Genomic DNA, 21583 nt, shown 5'->3' with positions numbered 1-21583 from the left:
TTCATTTCCCAGAATCCTCTGCTCATTATTAGTTTATCTGTTTCAGCTGTGTCTTGTTTCATTTGATCATCACCCTGTCTATTTAAATGCCTTTTGCCTTCATTCAGTATGAAGTCTTGTTTGATTGTTGGTTTGGTCACACTCTGTCAGCATTTTGAGCAGTTCCTGGTTTCTTTATATTTTCCTGAGTTTTGGATTTCTTGTTCCTATCTGCCTCAGTGGATTGTATTTGTGTTCAGACTGTTAACATGTGCTTGACCCTCTGCCTGGTATGAACTATGACCTTGGATTACATTTGTTAATAAACTGCGTTTGGATTTTCACTCTGTCTGCTGAATGCTGTCTCACCACCACAACCAAATTATTACAGGCCCACCCTAGTGGAAAAATAAATCAAAATTGTACATATATTTTAAACCAAATATATTTAAAATACATTTATTTCATACTAAGTATGCTATAAAACCATTAACATATTTACTGACATATCGCTTGAGACTTACTAATATACATATTATAATACACCTTTATTTGGAGTACTTTTTTTATTTATTGCACAATGCACATTTCTTAATAAGCCTAAAATGTGTTTTAATATCATTTTTAGTGACGATAGTATGATCTCTGTATAATATCAGATATTATAATAGTTGCATTTTTAGCACAATCAAATATAATTAGTATTCAGTAGTAACTATTTCTGGATAACTAAATTGCATTAAAGGGATAGTTGCCCAAAAATGGAAATTAGCCCATGATTTACTCACCCTCAAGCCATCCTAGATGTATATGACTTTCTTCTTTTAGATGAATACAATCATACAACTCTTCCAAGCTTTATAATGGCAGTGAATAGAGTACAACATTTTGAAGCCCAAAAAAGTGCATCCATTCATCATAAACGTACCCCCAAAACTCTACTCCGTACTCATAAAAACTAGTATACAGTATAATCATGTGAAGGCATCATATTTCATATAAGCTCTGCGGCACTCTGAACAGGTTTTGTGTGTACATATTTAACACAATTTGAAGGACTGGATTATTTTACTTCATTATTGAATGCATTATTTCATTATATTTCTGTCAGGAATTAGTGCAGCAGCATAATAAATGGTGCGAGCGAACATCTTATTAAATAGTAAATGTGAGGACTAAACAGTTCTAATAGTGCTAAATAGAGCTGACTTACAGCTTATCTAGGTCATTTCTGATATTAACAAGACATTAAGCTCTCAATATTATGACCATTTCACAAATTGAAACACATTTGCATTATGCAAATAGAGCTATGCACTAACAACATGCAAAACTGTTTTGATTGGAACAAAAGAGAAAGAAAGTGTAGTATTAAATGATCTAAAGAGTTCCAATCAAAGATCACCAATTTAAGTAATTCTCATGTTTTTTGTTTGTCTCAATCACAATGTTTCACTGTTGGTAACCAGGGAGAGTAAAAGCTGCTATGAAGTCTGATGATTGATCAGTGCCATAGCAGCTTTATTGATCCTTAATCTGCCATCATTTTCTGTCTGCTACCATGATCAATCATAAAATAGATGAGAGTCCCATAAGAAAATGTGTGTGTGTGTGTGTGTGTGTGTGTGTGTGTGTGTGTGTGTGTGTGTGTGTGTGTGTGTGTGTGTGTGTGTGTGTGTGTGTGTGTGTGTGTGTGTGTGTGTGTGTGTGTGTGTGTGTGTGTGTGTGTGTGTGTGTGTGTGTGTGTGTGTGTGTGTGTGTGTGTGACTCACACAGAAAGTTCTGCCGTTTCTATGAATTCTCAAAGGGTCTGTATAGTTCATTTTTCATAGACCGATTGGCCATCTATCATGTCATGCCTACGCTAAATAGCTTTAGTCTGAGGAGGTCTGTTATATAATGCAGCATTGATGGAAATCTATTTTGGCCAATACACATATTTATTGAAGAATTTTAGACAAATAACTTAGAATGACTTCAGCAGTATGTAGACTGTTTCAATATCCCTGTAAACTGCTCTGCTTAAGTGTGTGTGAGTGTGTTTCATAAACCTGTGTTCCTCTTACTAAATAAACATGTTGGAGCAGAATCGTATGAATAGGAATGTTCAGGCTCCCTGTTCAAACACTTCAGTAGTTTGTTTAGTGCAGAGATCAAATCATCAGCATTCAGAGAGTAGAGGGAAGGACTACACTGATTGTTCAGTGGAGGAGAAAAACAAAAAGGATAATTGATATGATTATATCCTTTAAATTGAATGCTGATCATGGCTTAGTTCACACTGATCCCATTTACGATTTTGTTCCTTAAATTCGATCTTTAAGACCGACTGTTCACACTGTAATTTAGCAAGTGATAGATTTGTTCTGCGTGTTCAGAAAGTGTATTAATCCACTTTATTAGCCTTAGTTGCTATAATACTAACTTGAGCTTCAACATAATGTCAAGATAATTTATTATGCTACAACTGAGAGTATAAAGCTGGTCCTGAGGAAGAAAATACTAAAAGTTTTACTCCGAACTTCAATTAAAGTTATTCAATCCGTTTGTCTATGGCGGCTCCTTCAGACTGATCTTGCTTCTGCGATAGCTGAGCAGAAATGAAAGAGCTCTGTTTAACTGAGAAGCCATTGCACACCCTGTCTTTGATTAATTCATGATAGAGCGGACATTCTATATGAAGCTGTGCCATCAGACACGTTCTTTATCATCATTCAGATTATAGACAAGGGAGATCCAGATAGACCAGAGTTAAAGCCCAGAATCCAGATTTATTTTCACGGTTCAACAATAAGGAGTTACTTCTGTTGACCCTGCCAAAAAATGTGTTACATTTTTAGTAACTTACACAAATAAACTTGATCAAATATACATTACGAACAGTAATATTGTGAAACATTATACATCTTTATTATTCATTTTAAATAAATGTTTTCTATTTTATTATATTTTGAAATAAATCAAATGGCTTATGGCTAATATTTTAAATAATATGATGGCAAAGCTGAATATTCAGTTATTTTCTCCAGTCTTCAGTGTCACATATGGTCCTTTAGAAATGATTATGCTGATTTGGTCAAAACATTTTTAGTGTAACGGTATAAACGATATTTAATTTGTATTGTTCATTCAATGTTATTAAATAAAAAATTATTGTAATGTAACTCTGTAATTCATTAAATACTTGAATACTACTTTTAATAATATAATACTTTTTCAAGGCATGGACAAGTATAAACAACAACATAAGATAAGATAGTGAACCAGTCACTGGCTCTTAGACATTGGAGCATCTTTATTATTCAACTCGGCATTTGTTGAATAGAATAGAATACAATAGAATACAATAGAATACAATAGAATAGAAGCAGGTGGGCAGAGAGCAGCACAATAACACACATTTCTAAAGGGCAGTACAACTAAAATGAAAAACATTTTCTTTTTGAATCTGATCTGTGCTTTGTTGTAATGTTGCCTCTGTGCTCAGAGAGATTGTTGGCTGCAGGCGCTTTCCATCTCTGGATTTATTCCACTCCCATTTGGCACTAGTTTGTTTTAAATATTGTAACCGAACATTACTTTAAACAAGCACCCAGGTGGCTTTTTTCAGGGTTAAGAGTATGCAATATATACAACAGTTACAACCGAGATGGAATCATGCACTTTCGGGCTAATTCTACACATACACATGCATATATTTTACAAAATCTCACTGAAATCCTGATCCCACACAGCCACAGGTCATTGTTTCATAACTCTCACTGACACACATACACAAAGATAAACACAAACAGATTAGCATTTTAAGACATGTGGTGATAGAATGATAGAGTGCTGTATTCTGGATAAGTTCAGTTTCAGACCCCTTCGATGACCCTGTATGCCTTACAGCAGACTTAACTCCCCATCCGTATCTGAATGACGTACATGCAGGCATATCCTCTCCATCTTAAACACAGTATATTCACAGTCTAATAACAAGCTCAGTTCTTGAGCTCTGCCCACTGTGCCATAGTTACTGTATATAAAGTACATGTTATACTATAGTATGGCCTGTTTTATTTTTATTTTTACATTATGTGTGTGTGTGTGTGTTTACACTATCCAGTGGCAAATGTTGAATAGTAATGCACATTTAAAGTATATTATTTGTTTATTGTATTGAGTTGTGGTATAAGGATTTAAAAAAAAAAAAATTTAAGAGGCTTTTTTTTTCTTGTAATAAAGCTTTAAAGCACCAAAAGCATGAGTGTTTTAACTTCATAGATGGGTCAATGATAAAGAAAAAGAAATAAAAAACCCTCATAAGTAGTTTTGCATTGGCTAATGTATGGTCCCTTCTCACACTTTAGTTTAATTCACACTATTAACTATTTGCTTATTTGCAAGCATATTGGCTTTTTATAAAGCACATATTAACACCTTATTCTGCATGACCATAATCTACATCCCTCAATCTTATCTAAACAACTACCTTACTAACTATTAATAAACAGTAATTAGGAGTTTATTTAGGCAAAAATCATAGTTAATAGTGAGAACTGGACCCTAATCTAAAGTGTGACCATTATTTTTTGCTTTTCCATTTAGTTGTAAAAAAAAAAAAAAAAAAAAAAAAATCCACAGTAGCTTTTCTGACTTTCCAAAAAAGGAATAAAAAAAAGGAAATGCTGTTATGAAATTAATAACTGTGGAAATGCATCATCACAGTCAAAATCATTCATTCATTCATTCATTCATTCATTATTATGTGAAAAAGTTTTGTCTGCCGAATACTGTATGTTATTCCTTTTTCACTTTAGTTTAAACAACTGAAAAATAAATAACCTAATGTTTTTTTGTTTTTTTCAATTAAAAAGTTTTCTTGAAAATAGTTTATCAAAACCATATATAAAAACAACATGAATTCAAAAGAAAATTTCGAAGAATTACTCACGTGTAAACTAAAATTTGTCATCATCACAGGCACTCTTTTATGTCATTGAACCAGATAAAAGTTTTTTAATTGACATTTGTGGTAAATGTCAGGAATTTTAAAAGCCATTATCATCTTTCACTAATGTTGTGTCTTTCCCTGGAAACACACCTGCTCAGAGAACTACACAGACCCCGTCCCCTGAGAGAAAAAGCGGCATCATTATGAGAGTGGAAGAAGGTGTCTGGGCGTCTCATTACCGTGTGACCCTCTGTCATTAATACCCGTTTGTGGAGAGGCAGAAAAAGAAGGCCGCGATCAATCAGATGAGATTTTGCTTCACATATAAACAGGTCTGATGAATGGTTGCCGTTTAAAGTGGGGCGACAGACTTACCACAATTTGCACTAAGTGTCTGGGCATAGAGTCTGTGCCTTTACTGCCAGATGGCTTTAGAATACAATCCAGTATTTTTTCAGAGTTTCAAGTCTGTGTGAGCATATGTATTTGCTTAATATCTCATTCTAACATTTAAAGGGGTGGTTGAATGTGATTTCACTTTTTTAACTTTAGCTAGTGTGTAATGTTGCCGTTTGAGCATAAACAACATCTGCAAAGTTACAACGCTCAAAGTTCAATACAAAGGGAGATATTTGCTTTTTAAAGAAATACATTTCTAACGACTACAGCAAACGGCCGGTAGGGACTACAAGACATTCCTCCAGGGTTAGTGACATCACTAACCCTAACATTTACATAAACCCCTCCTCTGGGAACACAATAAATAAAGGGGGCGAGGCCATTTTATGTTGCTTTGGAGAAGAGTTGTTGTGGTAGTCGAGTGTCGTTGCCGCCATGCCGTCGAAACGCTGTTATTTTCACCCAGATTGCAGGTCCACTTTGTTCAGTCTTCCTAAGGACGGTGTAGTTAGGGAACAATGGTTACAATTTATTTTTATTCATAATTATAATCCAAATGTCGCTCTCTGTGCTGCACATTTTCCGGAGGAAAGCTTCCTCAATCTACGCGAGTTCAATGCAGGATTCGCACCACGGCTTGTCCTGAAAGATGGAGCAGTTCCAACTTTAAAAACAGAAGCTGTTGTTTACGAGCCACAACCTATAAGTATGATTTTTTCGTTGATGTGTTTTCCTGTAATGTGTTTTCCTAACCCTTTCCTTTGTATTGTTAATTGTACGTTGTAGCAAGGAAGTAAACGAAGGACAATGCTGTTTGGCTCGACAAACCAGTTTGTTAAATGCTAATTCATACTTATCCGACAAACACATACAAACTTCTGTTTAATATCACCAGCGCAGCGAACTTGGAATGTTTGTGGTTGTTGTCGTTTATGTGATCAGTGTAAATTATTATTTGATTATAGCTTTTATGTATTGTTTATCTACATGCTTGTTTATCTACAGGCATGCTAAACATGGTTTTGTGTTTGATTTGGCTACTGTTGTAAAGCCAATGTTTAGTTTAGCACAAACTACCGGTAAGGGTAAGGGGCGTGACGTTTCCGAACAACGTGCACTTGGCGGTTAGCGAATCACAACACACTGGGCCAGCTAATCAATCTGAGCTGATTGCGTATTTTTGAGGGGGGGCTTCATAGAACCCGGAAATCATCCGACCGTTTTTACAAGGAGGGACAGAGCAGTGTAGAATAATGGTTAAATATATGAAAAATAATGCGAATTTTTAAAAACGAAGCATGAACACATGTTACAGTGCACCCCACAAAGACAATCAAGCCTTTGAAAAAAGGTGTTTTACCACCCCTTTAAACCAATTCCCTGCCACTTTATTAATTATTTTATGTATATAAATTGAGACATGTCGACTACTATAGTAGGCCTACTGTAACCATTCATGGCAACAGTTTAAGAGGCCATAACACCATTATGAGGCCTAAATTTGATGACTCCCCAGATTGGGTGCCAACAATTTAGCCAGTGAGATCTATGATCACACCGGGTTCTGCTCACCAGCTCTGCAAAGTGAGAGAGCGAGCGGCTGACCGATGATTGTCTGCATGTATGTCTGTCCTATGATCTGGTTGGCTTTGGGAGGCCCATTGGACGCATGCGTGTTTCAAGCTTTTTGATCCTGTCAGTAACGTGCTTGTCTCTCAGTGATTGAAAGAGCAGGTGTATGTGCTAAAATGTGTAATTACTTACTGACGTTGTATCGAGAGGATCGATCCTCGCATTCAAATATTGATACCAAATGTTTTAACTAGTAATTTTCTTAATTACTGTGAAAACGAATGTGCAAAATAAACTTAGTGGGGAAATAATTAACTGACAGCTCTCATTCAACAGAGAGCGCTGATTTTTACAGAGACAGAAATATCACTATATTACTATATACACTATATTAAATTAACACTAAAGGCACATCTAATGATATAATTATGTTATAGTCATAACATATAGTCATGTTATAATCATAGCATTATATAATAATTGTGTAAGCCATTTAAAAAGGAATGGCTTTAATTACTTTAAAAAAAAATCATAGCATAGAAGGTAAAAGTCAAACACACAATCCTAATTAGCATTATTATATTTATTATTATTATATATTAAAATGTATTACTAAATTATTTTACTATATATGTCTTGTGCATCATAAGGATTATCCAATGGCAACGTGGGGCAGAGGTATTAGAATTCTTATTTCTGGTACAATTCAAGTTCAAATGCCATGTTACAAACAAAGGTATCCTTTGGAAACTCAATGCAATTGGATGAATAACAGGGTCTAATTTGATTCCATATTAGTGATTTGACAGACTTGATCATTTCAAAGCAGTGGTGGCAACCTCATTTAAACCTTATAACATTACATATAAAAATACCTATAAATAAGATTTGAAGATGATTTGTAACTTTGATCAATTGAAGACAATTATCCAGGGTCTCAGTCCCATTCTATAAACAAAACTGCATGTGGTGCATTCAGATTACTGAATTTAAGACTCCTGATTGAAGGTGAACAGTGAACAATCATTTTAAATCAAGGCCATGTTATTATTTTTTTTCTAATTTATTGACACAGAATAAGTGTGGGACATTTGATGGATGTGGGACATTTATATTATGTATTGATGTTTTTTTGTGGGGTTTTTTGTGTTTTTTGGAAACAGTTCATCAAACATTAGAGGTGATAATAGACTTTGTGGATTTATTGTGTGACCTCATATATCGGCTATATCAGCTCTAGCCAAGATCCTTATATAGTAATTTGAGCCTCAGAGTTTGGATGTATGTGTCCATTACCTGAAAGAGCAAAAAGGTTCACCCTTTTTCAAAGCTAATAAAGAAGATGTTCTGCATTTAAAATGCCTTTTAATACAGCATTACTTGTATCATTTCACATCTAGCACATTTTTCAGCACACAGATGTGATGATTTTGTATGTTTAAAAAAAAAGAATTAAACATACTTGTCTCAAGTTTATTTTTGCTACTAACTAAATTACTCTTCTCAGTGGTTTGTGAACAAATTGTCATGACAGAGCATTTATAGAAGTTATTCTACACACTACTAGGATTATACTGTTGTTTGGTGTGCCCAGCTGTTCCTCTCACTTCAAGTGTTCTGCCTTGCTAAATATCATTAGACGGTTGACGCATGCAATCCATCTGTCATGCTTTAATTGTGGTTTGTCCAAGGTATCGGGCTGGGGTGATACAGGGAGACATGGTGGGAGGTTGATGGGGTAATACTAGGTAGGTGTTGCAATGCAAAGGCAAGGCGATGGGATCATTTGGGATATGGGTGGAATTCAGCGTAAACATGTCAAATTAAAGAAGATTTTAATGTTTATTTGGGCTCTGCCTTGACATAATTATTTCCTGTAGGGCATTCAGTCATTTGGAAACATAAACCTCTTTAAACGGTTTTGAATATTTTAGCACATACTAAACAATTTTTGCAGACTGAGTCGTTAAATTCTGAAGCAGCTGGTTTAGAAGTGGAAGAAGCACTGCAGTAATCCTCTAGCCCTCTCAGCATCTGGACCCCTGCAGTTCCTCAATTACTATGCCAAGGCTTTATTTCAGGCACGGAAACTGCAGGCGCTGCTGTTCTCTCAACATGGCTAAAAAAAATAAAAATCACAGTTTCTCCTAAGAAGCACTGAAAAACACAGTTTATATTAAGATAAAGAGAAGCCCGTTAGCAGGAGGGGATTTTATGTTTTAATCTTATGTATACATTCTTAATCATTTCTGGACATTTGGAAAGAAAGACTCATGTATGAAAAACTTCCTCTTAAACAGCCATGAGCTGTACTTCCTTTTTCAATGAGTTTTAATTTAAAATCTTCACATTGACAGGCACCTTTAATTGTGGATTATGAAAGGAATAGTTGACTCACAAAATGGAAAATCTGTCATGTTTTTGTTTTGTTTTTTCACAAAAGGAGAACTTTTTAAGCATGTACTGATCCCAGTTTTTAAAAACTGTAACCTAAAAAAAGCAAACTAGGCTCATTGGAAATTTTTAGATTAAATGAAAACCAGCTTCATATATACAGGTTTTTTTTTTTTTTGTAGTAGTAGTAGTAGTAGTAGTAAACTTGCAAGCTCATCTGGTACAGTGTTGCACTTGTGGAGTGCTTGGGTTCAAGTCCTGTGAAACATGAGTTAAATAAAAAAGACCACTTGTAGAAGCAAGCTAAAATACCATGGTTAAAATGCATTTTAATCTCACGTTTGCTGTTTTTAATACTATCGTTTAGGGTAGGGTTTAGTGTAGCTGCCACATTATTTTCAAACGCAATAGAGCATTACAAATATGGCCATATTAATGTTCATCTGTTTCTGATAAAACCAATTTCGCTCTTAGTTCCATTCACTTGCAACATAATATCGTGTTGCAGAAATGTCGCCACAAGTACCTTTTTCCAATGACTCGTGAATGGTTGCCAGTTTAAATTAAGTACAATCAACTTGGATGTTTAAGTCATTTCAAATTAAAGGGTTAGTTCACCCAAAACTGAAAGTTCTGTCATTAATTACTCGCCCTCATGTTGTTCCAAACCCGTAAGACCTTCGTTCATCTTCGGAACACAGATGAAGATATTTTTTATGAAATACGAGATCTTTCTGTCCCTCCATAGACTGCAACGTTATTACCATTTTCAAGGCCCAGAAAGGGAGTAAAGACATCTGTAAAATAGTCCATATGACTCCAGTGGTTCAACCTTAATTTTATGAAGCGACGAGAATACTTTTTGTGAAAAAAAAAAAAAAAGAATTTCTTGAACTTTATTCAACACTTTCTTCTCTTCTGTGTCAGTCTCTGATGCTGTTCACATTTTTACAGTGTGTAATTTTTAAGCAATTGGACTAGTTTGTTGAACCATGCATGACTTCCGCCATTATTTAAGTTAATAATATATTTCCTTTAAAAAGCAGTTTTCAGGTGGTGTTGCATTGAGAACTTGCTGATTTTTCTACAAGACCACCAAGGACGTAGTGTTCTGCAGTTCATTAATTACAGTTCTCTCAGCACTCATTATTAGTCTGCATTAAACTGACTGTATAGCTAAATAGCTCCCCAGGACTTTGACCCTAGTTAGGCAACAGTTTACTTTTATATAAGGCATCACACAAATCTGCATGATTATACCCACATAAACACCTGGCTGTTTGCAGCTGTTTATTAAATTATCAAAAAAGCATTTGCACACACCAACATATGTACAGTAAGCACACTAGCAGCGAGTAAAGGCTGGAATACACTACATTAATTTTCAAATCTGAAAGGTATCATACACTTTATAAAAGGTTACATAGGAAAAACAAGATCATACACTAAACAACTGGGGATCACCCACTTCCAGAATTTTACATCATTCTGAACTCAGAATAATACAGAAGCATGTGCCTCGTTTATTGAAGACGAATGACAAATGAAAACAATGTGTTCTAAAATTGGCTCAAAATATCAAACATGTTTGATATCCTCCAACTGGATGAAATCATGCTCATCATATATGCGAAATCTGTTAACTCTGGCCCAAATCTGCAGACTGGCTCGTATATTTCGGCAACTAGCACTGATTCTTTCCTGCAAATCAGGGCAAAAGTTGTGGGGTGTATTCCAGCCATAAAAGTTTAAGGACACTTACACTGGTACATCAATTCTAAGAAAAAGTAAAAAAAAGTATAAAAAAACACCAAAAACTTTTGAATCCAGTCTATTTAATGTTGACCAAGGGCATTCAGACGAACGAAACCGGTTGGTGTGATTTAGATGAAGTGGGGTGGAGAGTGACGTCACTGCCCCATATCATATTTGTTATTTCTAAAGGAGGTGATATAGATACAATGTTCATTTTAAAGGCACAAACGAACGACACAGTTTTTGTGCGATTTAGACAAAATGGGGTGGAGAGTGACGTCACAGCCCCCAAATTAAATGTGTTATATCTGCGAAAGTAAAATAGATACAGTGTTTGTTTTAATGGCACAAACCGGCACAAACCGAGCACAAACAAATGACACTGGTTTGGAGCATAGACAGTAAAAGAAATGGACACAGCGCCCCCATTGGATTAAACGGAGACAAGTGAAGTCAATTAGAAGCACTCACTTCCTGATGGTCGAGCGTACTGCGCAGACTCAAACTGAGCTTGACGACGTAGATGTGACGTGAGCAACCCGTCTGTCTTCTAGTAGCTGTGCCAAGAGAAATCTGAATCATTCCCTTACGAAACTTGAGAGACGGAGAGTGTGAGTAGGAGGTGTCCATGAGCGAGGAGCAGGAGCAGGAGCAACTTTTACTAAGTATTCTGATGAATTATTTTGTCATTTTGCCTCCACATCCCCCCGATTGCGCGCGAGCTTCTCCTCCTGTCCCTACGGTAATTTCTCTACTGTGCAACAGAGAGTCACGTGGTTATGATGCAATCGTTAGCCTATTTTTACAAAAACTGCTTCTACGGGGCTTCTATACAAGGTAATGGAGCCTTTTATACATTTCCATGTTTCTTTAGAAATAAATAATGGACAAATGGAGTCTTTAAACGCCTCAGATGTAAAGTTATTCGCTGTTAAAGTGACGCCAAAATGAATGGGAGTCAATGGGATGCTAACAGCAGGTGGGGGTCTGCTAATCAATGGTGGCCCCCAGGGAAGCTTCAGTTTCTGACTGATGGATTACCCCCTTGGTTTGGAGCAATTTGAACGACATGGGGTGGAGAGTGACGTCACACAACCAAAAAAATTATGTTCAATATCTCAAGCACCAAACCAGCCAGCACAAACGTTCGTTTTTGCGGCACAAATCAGCACAAACGCAGCACAAACGAATGGCGTATATATAATGGATCGCTCTAATTGAGATCCATTGGTGCCGATATATTACGCTTATTTTCACGTTACCTTAAGTAAACCTTGCTCCAGACCAAGACGATATCGCTTCAGCTATGTGTATATTAGTCTGCATGAGGTCAATAACTAGTTGGCATGTCTGTTCTTCCTATATGGAGTAGCATATCAAATTAATGAGAATATAAGTCCTTTAGTTTAAACGTGCTCATATGAACAGCCTTTATATAGAGTAGTTCTGTTGTGTTTGTTTTATGTTTGTTCTGAAAATAGACACAACTTTGTTTTCCTCACTGAATTCCACAACTTGCAACATTCTAAAACAACATTCAGAGGCAATAAATACTAAATTAAGGCAATTCTAAAATGTCATTCCAAGCATGTGTCATGTGTCATGTGTAATAAAGTAGGTATCATCATTAAAGCGCCACCCTCAGGCTGAATAACGCAAGGACATTAGAATTCTGCCAAAAGTGTATCTGATGTGTTCAGCGCTTTAAATATAAAGCTCACAAATGTAGGCCTATCAATTTTACTTTTTCTGTAAAAATCACAAACATTAAAGTGTAATGATTCTAAGACTCTAAGAGCTAAAATAAATATAATGCTTTGTTTTTAATCAAAGTTAAGCTTTATGTTTAATAAAAGTTAAGCTTTATGTTTAATAAAAGTTAAGCTTTATTGACAGCATTTGTGGCATTTTAAATAAATCACAGTTACAGAAAGGAACTTGCACTTGCAATAAACCGTGCCAGTATTCCAGTGGATTTAAAAGCACGAAAGCAGAGATAATATTTTTGTTTAAGCACTTGCATGAATTATTCAGTGAAATCCCATTCATTATTTGAGCTGTAAAGAATTATTCCAAATTATTCTTTTCTAGGTGGATGAACTTCTGGTTATGCAATACTGACAAAGGAATGCTAAGAGCATATTTATTGTGGGATTAAGTGTTGGTTGGGCTGGATGCGGGATCAAACATTCCCTGCATTAATTGCCCATCCATGGAATTGTCTTCAAATGCAACAAAAACTTTCCAGTACACTGGAAATAAGTTTCTTCATAAAGAATATTAAGAGAGAACCGTTTTTGTTGCCGTCCAGAGAGCAGTTGCTGTGACGCTGACAAGGAGCCAATGGGGTTCACATGAGCAGTGTGGTTATGGGGCTGATGACAGCCTGTTACGGCTAGCATGGTTTAGACAGAGACTGAAGTAAAGACATGGTTGAAAAGGGAATTGAAGACATATGAGAGACTGTGTACAGACTAATTGTCGGGTTATGTTGTGATGGTTTGTTTTGTTGCTTGGAAATGAAGCCTCGTGGTGTAGAATAATGTTAGCTAAATGTCATAATTGTACAAACAGATGCTACACTTGCTTTAAAGAACAGCTGGCATCGATGCAAATTTGTGTCTTTAAAAAGCATGACATACAGTCCCTCCCCATATGCACTCATCTATGTCTTGTTTATGTTTGGACAGTTTTTCTGTCTCTGACACAGAGACACCATGTAAGCTTGTAAAAATAATTTGTTTTACATTTGGACAAGTCTGTGGGTTGTAAGGTTAATTAATTAGTAATGGATAATAAGTGATGTCTATACTGTAGATAAGTCGTTTTTGCTTCTTTTAACCCTCTAGTGCTCTTCGGTCATTTTTGACATACATTTTTTATTTTTTACTTCATCGGAATAGTACAAAACTTGGTAAAGGATTTTGCACTTGCTATGTGAACACACACAAAAAATCATGATCATGATTCAAAAAGGTTAAATGGTTACATTTTTTGAGATATCAAGTCAAAATTTGGAACAAAACTTGTTTGGATTTATGGTTTTGATTTTCTTGCAGTTTTAGAGTAAAATGTGGTTTTAAAAATATATATTTCATATATTTATATTTTTTTGTGTATTTTCTATAACAATACATGTAAAATTCTGTAACTTTTTTAAGTTCACTTTTTTAAAAACTTTTTTTTAATTCAGCAATAATTTGCCACGTGTCATCTTTAAAAAGAGATCAAACTTAAGCCTGTGCTCTAAAGAATTCAAGATTTACGACTAGGGTTGGGCATCGTTTTGATTTGAACGATTCTGATTCCGATTCCGATTCTTCATTTCGATTTCGGTTCTTTTCGATTCTCGATTCCGATTCTTTGAGGGGTGGAGTCAAAACCTGTCACAGGCTCATTTCACAGAGGAAAATTTTATTTTGATTTAGTTTTAGTTTTGGGAGCTGCAGCCCACGTGGGAGAAAATTAGGAATGCCTCTGCACCAGACCAAAAAACTGATTTATGCAGAACTTGCACCCTGGTCTGGACTCTCTGGACATAACTAACTCATTGTATAAAAGCTCACTTTAAAACACCATTGATTTGTATCATATTCCGGTCGCGGTTTAAAATGGTTTTAAGTAAAAAAAAAAAAGATGTTGAAATATGTTATATTTAGCATTTTATATGCAGCTAATAGCTACCTTGCTTAGCACATATACTATAAACATTCTCTATTCATAAAAAAAAAAAAAACTCATATCACGTTGGTCCACGTGAGATGATTGACAGCTGTAGGCCTACAGCGAATGAGAGAGCGCTGATATCATAAACTGACGCGAATCATTTTACAAACATGTGATGATAAATCATTATTTCTCCAAATATGCGCACCATTGGATTAAGAGCCCTGGCGGATGCTGTTTATTGCATGTATGTGAACACAAATAAACCGGAGGAGACGTGAATGACGCTTTATGAGTGATGATTTCTATTCAAAATAACAAACATTACAGATTAATTATTTTGCACTCGATCCTGGCAACGTTACTAACGTCGGTCGCGCAGGGTTGCCTGAGGAGGACGAGACAGTGGACCAGCGCTCAGAGACAGTGGACATATGTCGAACACGCTACACTCCTTGTACATTTTGTACACCATGCAGGCGTAACGTTAGGTGTTTAGTCATATTTGTAGTGCATCCGCCCGTGCAAGAAATAAGTTTGTCACATGTGTTGCACTCTGCCGACCCAGGCTTTTTTAAGGTGAAATAAAGCCACACTTTTGAGCGCCGCTTACCGTGCTCCATGCCTGCAACAGAACAAGCGGGCGCGGCAAGCACTTCCGGAAATCCAGTGGCCACTATGGAAACCAAAACTTGCGCGTTTGGAACCGATGATCGGAATCGAAAACAAATTTTCTAAACGATTCCAATGGCATCGTTATTTTTTAAACGGTTCCCAGTTGGAACCGGTTCTCGATGCCCAACCCTATTTACGACAGTTTAAGTTGGAAATTGAATTGTCATGTCTACGCTCAAAAAGTGAATAAATGGATTATAACTACAGCGTAAATATAATGTAGTACCATATAATCCCCTAAAAATACAAAATATTAAATATAAAAACATGATCAAACTAAAATATAGTACATTGATTTCACTGGAATAATAAAAAATAAAAAAAATAATCATGTTTGACCGCCATGCGAAGAGCACCAGCTTGTTTTGTCTTATTTTGCATTGTAAATAATTTTAGGGCACCTTTGAAAGTTTGCTTAGACCTCCTAAGGGACCCTAGACCACTGGTTGAGAACAACTGATCTATTTTGTTTTACATTTGGATAAGTCAGAGATTTTGTTGCTTTGGGGCAACTACTTGTAAGGTTTCAAGGTTACATTTGTAAGGTCACAGCCAGCTTCTAAATGTATTTCAATCATGCCATTTTATTCATAAGAGAGGAGAGTACATAGGCTTTGTCTTGGCAGACTAGATCTGCTATGCTGCTGCTGCATAATTACAGGCAACAGGATACATGTTGCTGCTGCAGGGAAAGTATATGGAGAACCACCTAGCTGATTTAAGCAGGTGGTGCTGGGGAAGGAGGGGGGCTGGGACTGGGTTGAGCCAGATCAGGATAGGAATGATTAGGTTATGTAGATAAGACAAAAATTGGCCGCTGTGCCGGCTTTTGGGGAGCTAATTAGCTGCTTGGAAGAATTTCATGACTGAACTATGCATTTTGCTTTACTAAAATGGGGCAGTTAAATACAAATGTCGCCTCTTTAACTCACTTGGGGCTGACACGCCTTTGAGAGGATTTTAATGATCATTCTCTGCATGTTCGATTCGTTACAGGCCTTCTGGCTTTTATAATTGTGTGCAGGACCACGGACAGCTCAGTAGTGTTTGCAGGATTGCTGGGTCTTTTTTGTTGCTGAGTGATCCAGCGAGCCTCACACATGCGCTTAGAGCGACCGCTAGACAGCACATCAGTGAAGAAAATAGCTTTTATGTGCAAATACCAGATTTGTCTATCCTTTCCCCTGCTTTGCATATTAATGATGTGATTGTAAGACATGTAGACTTGTTGTGTCACTTTTTTACTTCTTCACTACTACATTGCTTGTTTTCTGCTTGCTTAAAAAGGTATAGACTTGTGAGAGACTGGATTTTTAACCATATATAATTTTACATGTACACGTTTAGTCATAAATTACAGTGACAGGGATTAGGAGACATATCATTTTAGTCTTCCATCCACTGTTTTGAACATCAAATAAGAAATAATGATACGGCGTGATACATATCTGTGTAGATAGGTTCATTAGTCACTCGTCCCTGACACTCACCTTCAAAACAAATTAATTTGATTATGCAAAATGATGCCTATTAAGTGCCACTTCAGAGAGAGAAAGCGTCTGTGTTTACTGTGGTCTGCATGTAAATGTTAGGACCTTCTCTTTCAACATCAAAGGCTGTGACACTCTACAGACACCAACTGCCACCCACCAGGGCAGGAAATGACACGCAGGTACAAGAGAAAAGGTAGGAGACCAGGGTTGAGTAATTAGCTAGGGCTAACAGATGATTGATGAGGGGAGCTGCTTCAGTTTCATGTAGGCTACTTATTATTTTTCCCTTTTTCCTCTGAAAAAAAGAGGAACGTTTAGCCCTGGGCACTGCACTGAAATAGTCCTGTCTGAGTGAGCTGACAAGAGGCAGGAGAGTGGAAGAGCTCTTTAAATACTAGAGCCCTAAAGAACAGACAGGAACTGGCTGCTTGACAGATAATTGTAATGTCTACTGCAGTCGACTTTATCCGCTACTTCATTTCAAACATATGCGGTTATTGCAAGTCACCCTGCAATTTTTATTTTATTTATTTAGTTTTCACTACTATTCACATCTATTGGGATATTTACAACCTCTATTTCCTGTCCTCGATTCTGATTGGTCGAGTTGAACAGAGCTGGGACTTTTTACTGTTTGTAACACTCCCCTTGTTTGTGTTGGTGAGTTCCAGACAAACTGTCAGTCTGTGTATTAGTACTGGGCATTTTTCAGGGAATCTTTCCGGTTACATCGTTATGCCAGCAGATGGTGGCAAGTGAGTCACTGAATCATTCATTTAGCTGATTCATTCAAAAACCTTTATTCATTTAGGAATGAAACAAGTGGTTATATGAGGGAGTCATTGAATCATTTATTCAATCGTTTTATTCAAAAATGCTCACTCATTCAGGAGTAACTGTCTTTATGAATGAGTCACTGAATCATTCACTCAACTGATAAGCTAAAAAGCACAGATTCTTCCAGGAACGAAAACACCACCTTACTGTATGTACGCACAATGGCTCTGCAGTGGCTTTGTTTGGAACTATTTGCATTGACAGACAAAGTACCTCCCAATATTGTGCCTAAAATGTAATTCAGTATTAAATTCTTGTTCAATGAACTGGTATATTATTTTTGTATTTTTATATATTTTAATATTATTTATTAGTATTTCAAATTAGTTTTTATTTTTATATTTTAATTTGACTTTAATTTTAGTCATTTTTTATGTGTTTGTCATTTGTATTAGTTTTTTTATTATTTCACTTTAGCTTTCCATTTATGGTAACATATCACCATATTTGCCTTCAAGTTTTAGTTTTAGTAATTTCGTAAATCCACTTATTTCAATTTGTTGCCAAGGCAACATATCATGATTTAGCATAATTAATAGTTAACAATAACAAAACTAGTATAAAAGCATTTTCACACTTTCAATTTGTTTCACAGAATATTAGCATGATTGTGATTACCCGCCGCTTGTGCTAACAGTCGAAGCGTAGCCATACTGATATTTGTAAATACAGCGCTCTCGTGTGACGTTGCTTAATTATATTGTTCAGGAAGGACTGGAGATACGAGCAAATCCAGACATGAAGCAATGACATTGCCATATGACAGCCTATGGAAAACACTGCCCCTGCCCTCTGCCCTGTTTTCTCTGTAGCAGAGCTCAGCCGCTGTTTCCAAGTGGAGAGCAGGTCAAAGGGTGAGGCGCCCCATCACGCCCACTGCTTTCACACAAACGCTGCACTGACGCTGGATGAAGCCTTTAACCTCTGTTTTATAAGCCCCTTCTCATACGGTCTTAAATTACAGCTTCTTCTAGTTTACTCGGGTAAGTTCAGACAAAATCCAGCACAACCACATGGCACCACTTGAAAGGAGTCTCAAGAGCAATGCACAGCTCCAATTTTCAGTCTTACAGTGGGAAAATTCTGTAAACACATCTGATGAAGATGGTGCTTAATTAGCTCTACTGATAATTTTACAAAGTAGAGTTGTTTTTATAAAAAAAAAACTGGAAAGTATAGAAAAGAGGGTGGTAAAGTATTTTGTAAGAATAATTATGGTCTCATCAATGCTATTGGGTGCAAAGCTCTTTGGTAACTGCACACGGCAGCAAAGACTGTTCATCTAAGTCAAGGGGTCAGTCAAGGTTGTATTTTCTCTGATCTATTCAGTTCTGTCGAATTGTATTAGGTCAAAGGAATGTGTTTCATATAGGCCTTCAGGCAGTGAAGCTCTATGTTAGACCACTGCAGTTTAAATTTTACCTGGTTTTAGAAGATGGGTTTTATCTAAGTTTGAGTCATTGGTCTTATCGATCCTTTTAATAGTCAATATAAGTTACTTCAGCCTACTAAAAATGCTAGTACATATTACTGCAAATGTAGCTTGAGGAATTTTTTGTGAATGTCTGAGGGTTTGTTGCTTATTTTTTATAATTTTATAATATATTTTATAATACTTTTATAATAATTCTTTATTTTGATAAAATGTGTATTTTATTTAGTTGTGTTTATTTTTTCTTTGTTTATAAATTTCCTCAATGTCTCTTGGATTCTTTACCTTCATATATATGTATGTAGGAGATTACAGCAGCAAGAAAGTAAGGAAAGAGAAGGAGGGAGGCATGAGAATTTGCAGGGAAATGGACAAAGTAATTGAGAAAAAGACAGTGGGAACCAGACTAGATGGAGCAAGAGGGATAAAGCTAATGTAAGGGAGAGAGAGAGAGATCAGGCGGCTGAAGTAGAAGTCCAATAATCAAAAACAGATGTCTCCCACCCCTTATTTGAAGGGGTCAATAATACAAATCTCCTGGCACAGTTATTTTCTGAACAGTGGTTTCCCTCATGCCATCTTTCATATTGATGATGAGAAATTAGGGTTATGGTACTTAGAGTTTGAAATATTTGGAGAAGGGTTTCTGATTAGTGTCTAAACAGAGAGATAAAGATAAAATCAGATAATCATCTGATTATCAGATCATCATTTGAAGAAAAATATTTATTTGATCAATTTTAAGTTAATGTTGAATCTTAAAGACAAACAACATAAAATTAATTAACTCTTTCAATAATTTGTTTTCTTCTTCTTCCTATTGTCTTTTTTATAGGTTTGTCCTGGTGTTTGGCTGCTTGGTGCTGTCTGTCTTCTCTACCATTCCAGATCACCAGGAAATGGCCTCTCAAAGTCTTCTGATCTTGGTAAGAGCTTATCTAGTGTCAAACTTATACCAAAAAAAATAATAAAAATGAAGCATGAAACCAGTCTCATGCAAAGAAGTTTAAAGAAAAACCATTGGATGAACTTTGTGTTAACTCTAATGTAATACCACAGGTAATTGTATGTTTTGAGCCTTATATAATCTGTCACAGCATGCAGTGGAATCTAACAATTCAGATTTTATGGGATAGTGTAACTTATTTTATACATTCGATACATGCAGCTATTTGCAGTAATCTGCTATCCACCAAATTCAGCTAGCTTATGATGAGTCTCCACTTGAATTCAATGTTGGTGATATGTTAATAGTACCATACAGCAAAGGTTAATATAGTTATTCAGATCAGTAAAATTTAAATATAACTGCAACCAAATATGCCCCACTATTGTTTGTCAGAAGTTGATCCCTGGATTTAATACAGTATGATGGAATATTGTCAATAGTTATTTGATTACAAAGCATTGAAATAAGCCTGCTACAGGTGAGAGGCTGGATCAGCGGATCAAAGGCTTATGTTATGCAGGTTTCTGTTCCTGGAAGTCTGCTGGTTTATGTACTGGTAATAATTGCCATAAAAAATTGACCTGATTCGTTTATTGACTCAGCTGACACCAAACATGATATGTTTGATGTTGATGGTCTGTAGTCAGAGCTCTGAAGCTAAAGCTGCACACTTATGGGATCATAATGAAATATATTTTATTCAGTGACACTGCTGCCTCTATAATTGAAAATGCAAAGACAGGATACAGTCAAGATAATAGTGGTCTTTAAATTACTTTGAGCTCTGTGAATTCTCTGTGAAATCATCCAAAATACACTTTTAAGTGTTTATTTTATTGTATTTGATCTATTTGCATATATTGCAATTACAGTATCTTTAAAGGCAGATTACTCAAAATTTGGTCTTTCTCAAGTACCGAGCCAGAAATATCCATTTCAAAAGCACCAAACGTAATTTTTTTATTCTTATCAATATTCTGAGGGTTTTGTTCATACATCATTTGCCTGATTCATAATTTTATTCCTAAAAACTTCCTAAAAATGTAATTCCTTAAAACTATCTTTTCTTTTTTTTCTGGCTGTTGAGAGGGGTATTAAAGGGGTCCTATCATGGGCGTCGGAACCATTGTATATGGGTGGGACAAGACCCACCCACTTTTTAAGACCAATGATATTGGACCCACTCACTTTTACATTCAGCGCATATGTCTGTTCGCTTTTCAGAGCGTCGTCAGTCAAATCCATTCCAATTGAGGAATGCCCTAATGAATTAAACTCCCTTTCCGCTGAAATAGCTACATTATATTTCTCAACGAGCCACAACTGACGAAAAAACCGCCCGTTGTACCCTTCCAGTCAAATATTGCATTGCAAACATCAATAACAGCTTTAAGTTGTCAATGCTGGCAAATTACCATGGTATCAGCAGGTTAATCCACGGATAGCTGTGCATTTAATGCACGACGTGGAGGCGAGTTTAGTTTACTTGTTTAATT

The 21583-nt window shown here is 36.1% G+C and overlaps 1 protein-coding gene across 1 annotated transcript in view; it reads left to right on the top strand.

Moving 5' to 3' along the window:
* The window catches only part of kcnq5b (potassium voltage-gated channel, KQT-like subfamily, member 5b), a 125773-nt gene that overhangs the window by 75895 nt on the left and 28295 nt on the right, over window positions 1-21583 (top strand). Inside the window, exon 2 of the mRNA XM_082164750.1 lies at window positions 19974-20064. Within this exon, the coding sequence (XP_082020876.1) occupies window positions 19974-20064 (91 nt within the window). The remainder of the gene's footprint in view (window positions 1-19973; window positions 20065-21583) is intronic.

This window comes from Leuciscus leuciscus (assembly GCF_965113295.1).
Source record: "Leuciscus leuciscus genome assembly, chromosome: 3".
In the NCBI taxonomy this organism is placed as follows: domain Eukaryota; kingdom Metazoa; phylum Chordata; class Actinopteri; order Cypriniformes; family Leuciscidae; genus Leuciscus; species Leuciscus leuciscus.
This window is presented reverse-complemented; position numbering and strand designations above follow the sequence as displayed.